The sequence below is a fragment of the Lipotes vexillifer genome, unplaced genomic scaffold (assembly GCF_000442215.2).
Source record: "Lipotes vexillifer unplaced genomic scaffold, Lipotes_vexillifer_v1.1 scaffold469, whole genome shotgun sequence".
NCBI lineage: Eukaryota > Metazoa > Chordata > Mammalia > Artiodactyla > Lipotidae > Lipotes > Lipotes vexillifer.
The window spans coordinates 3466477-3468781 of NW_006788006.1; the positions used below are offsets into that span (position 1 = coordinate 3466477).

General features: G+C 63.7%; 1 protein-coding gene across 2 annotated transcripts in view; it reads left to right on the forward strand.

The window, feature by feature from the left end:
- CRTC1 (CREB regulated transcription coactivator 1) overlaps positions 1 to 2305 on the forward strand; it is a 74501-nt gene that overhangs the window by 57729 nt on the left and 14467 nt on the right. For both annotated transcript variants that reach the window (XM_007461066.1, XM_007461067.1), the window contains 2 exons: positions 815 to 855; positions 1334 to 1554. In XM_007461066.1, coding sequence (XP_007461128.1) covers positions 815 to 855; positions 1334 to 1554 — 262 coding nt within the window. The remainder of the gene's footprint in view (positions 1 to 814; positions 856 to 1333; positions 1555 to 2305) is intronic.

Here is a 2305-nt window from a genome sequence, read left to right on the forward strand (position 1 = left end):
AGTTTCCTCCTTTGTCCTTGAACAGGTCTGGGGACCCTGCCTGGAGCCTGCAGTTCTTGGATGGTGATAGTGTCCTGGATTCACAGAAGGGGAAACAGGGTTTCTCTGGGACCCTCTCCCCGGGGCTGGTCTCCAGGGCAGCCACGGTCTCTGTCCTTGGGCCGCGTGGGCCCGGGAGCACGTCAGCACCAGGGGCGCCCCGGGGGAGTCGCAGCTCTGGGGCGCCGCACCGCTGCAAGGCGGATCAGCAGGGGGCGTGGGGAGCGCCCTCTGTGTTACTTAGGGCATGTGGTTTGAGCCTCCTCAGGCTTCTCCACGTGGTGTCCTTCCTTGCCATGGACGGAGGCACACAGAACAGAGGCAGCCCCTGCCACTGGAGCCCTGCCTGCCTCGATTCAGGCGTGACACAGGGAGTTAGCCTGGAGTTCTCAGTAACCCTGCCCGCCCCGGCTGGCTGCTGACAGCCGTGGTGCGGCCCTGGGGGGGTTCAGATGCGAAGAGCGGGCAAGCTTCCTCTTCTCCCCCAATGCCTGCTCTCACAGGGGACCACACCACCCCTGGGCTGTGCCCACAGGTCGACAGAGTTGAAGCTGGGAGGGGGCTGTAGAAAGACCATCTCCACACAACTCTTGGTTTTGCCCCTGGGTGTGTCTGGGGCAGGCCCCCCCAGTGCCGTGGGGCCACGTGTTCTTCATCTGCGGATGAACTCCATTCTTGCTGAGCATTTCTTAGCCCTGGTGGGGAGAAGCCATGTTGTGAGGAGGAGCAGTGCACATGAGGAGGCCAGCTTAGCCTCTGCTGTCTTCTCTTTCAGACGGGGTCCAGGCCCAAGTCCTGCGAGGTCCCTGGAATCAAGTAAGTCTCAGCAGGGCCCACCCTGTGTGCCCAAGGCCACCCTGGGCTGCTTGGACGATGCCAGGGCTTCCCCTCCGCTCATGAGGCTACATATCCTGACAAGAGGGACACTGTGCTGCTGGCAGCCACCCAGCAAGCCCCACCGCAGGGGGACACTCCCACCCCTCCTTCCCTGAGATGACAGAGCCCCTGTCCTAGCCCCAGCACACTCACCCCTCAGACACACCCTTTTCCTGGGCAGTGGGAGGACCCTCACCCTAGCCCCCATCCCACAGGGATAGGCTGCTTCCTGAGGTTCCACTGGAGGTGCTGACAGTCGTTTCTCCAGCGGGGCAGTGCCTAATTATGGGGTGTCATTTTGCGCCTACGAATTTTTTTGCACCAGCCTTCTTCTGCCCCTGCCACAGCTTTCGTGGGAGAACAGGCCAGCCGCCACCCCGAGAGCTCACCGCCCCCTCTGTCTGGCCTTTCCCCCCAGCATCTTTCCATCCGCCGACCAGGAAAACACTACAGCCCTGATCCCTGCCACCCACAACACGGGGGGCTCCCTGCCTGACCTGACCAACATCCACTTCCCCTCCCCCCTCCCGACCCCGCTGGACCCCGAGGAGCCCACCTTCCCCGCGCTGAGCAGCTCCAGCAGCACCGGCAACCTCGCAGCCAACCTGACACACCTGGGCATCGGCGGTGCCGGCCAGGGTAAGGCTGGGCTGGGTGGCGGGGACACTCCCTCCCCTGACAGAGGTCACCGTCTAGTGAGAACGACAAGTGTGTTTGAATGATGACTTAGCAGGGTCACGTCCAAAATGCCAGGCATGGGGGTGGAGCACAGAGTCCACCATGGGGGTTCAGGGTTGCCAGGCTGACCCAAGGGGAAAGGCATCTGGGCAGAGGGCACAGCCTGGGCAGAGGACCAGGGCTGGGAGAGCTCATGCCCCCAGGGATGGGACCATGGTTCTTAGGGGGGACCGGGGGCTTCAGAGAGTTGGGGTGGGCCAGGCTTTCCTCATGCCCTTCATCAAGGGACAGGCCTGATCTGTGGCTCTCCCCCACCTCCCCCACTCCCCCCACCCCGACCCCCCAATCCCCTGCCCGTGGCTGCCTGCTTAGGATGCTCCAGCCCGGCCCCCTCCCCTGAGGACGTTTCATGGGCCCCTGGCCTGTCCCAGTATCCCCCTGTGCTGCCCCTACCCTGTTCCTCCTCGGGACCTCCGGCAGCACCGTCCTCCTATGACTCAGGCAGGGACCCTGGAGGTGTCCTCCTCCACTCAGACCCTCTCCCCTGCGTGGCCTCCATCTGCTTGCTCCCTGCCCAGCCCCTGCCTCTTCTCCGCCCAGAAGGGCCCTAAGCTCACGGCCCTCGTCTGGTCAGGACCTTGCACAGCGCCTCAGTTTCCTCCCTAGTGAAAGCTTGAGACCCGTGGGGCCCCCTAATTTCTGCTGCCCATGC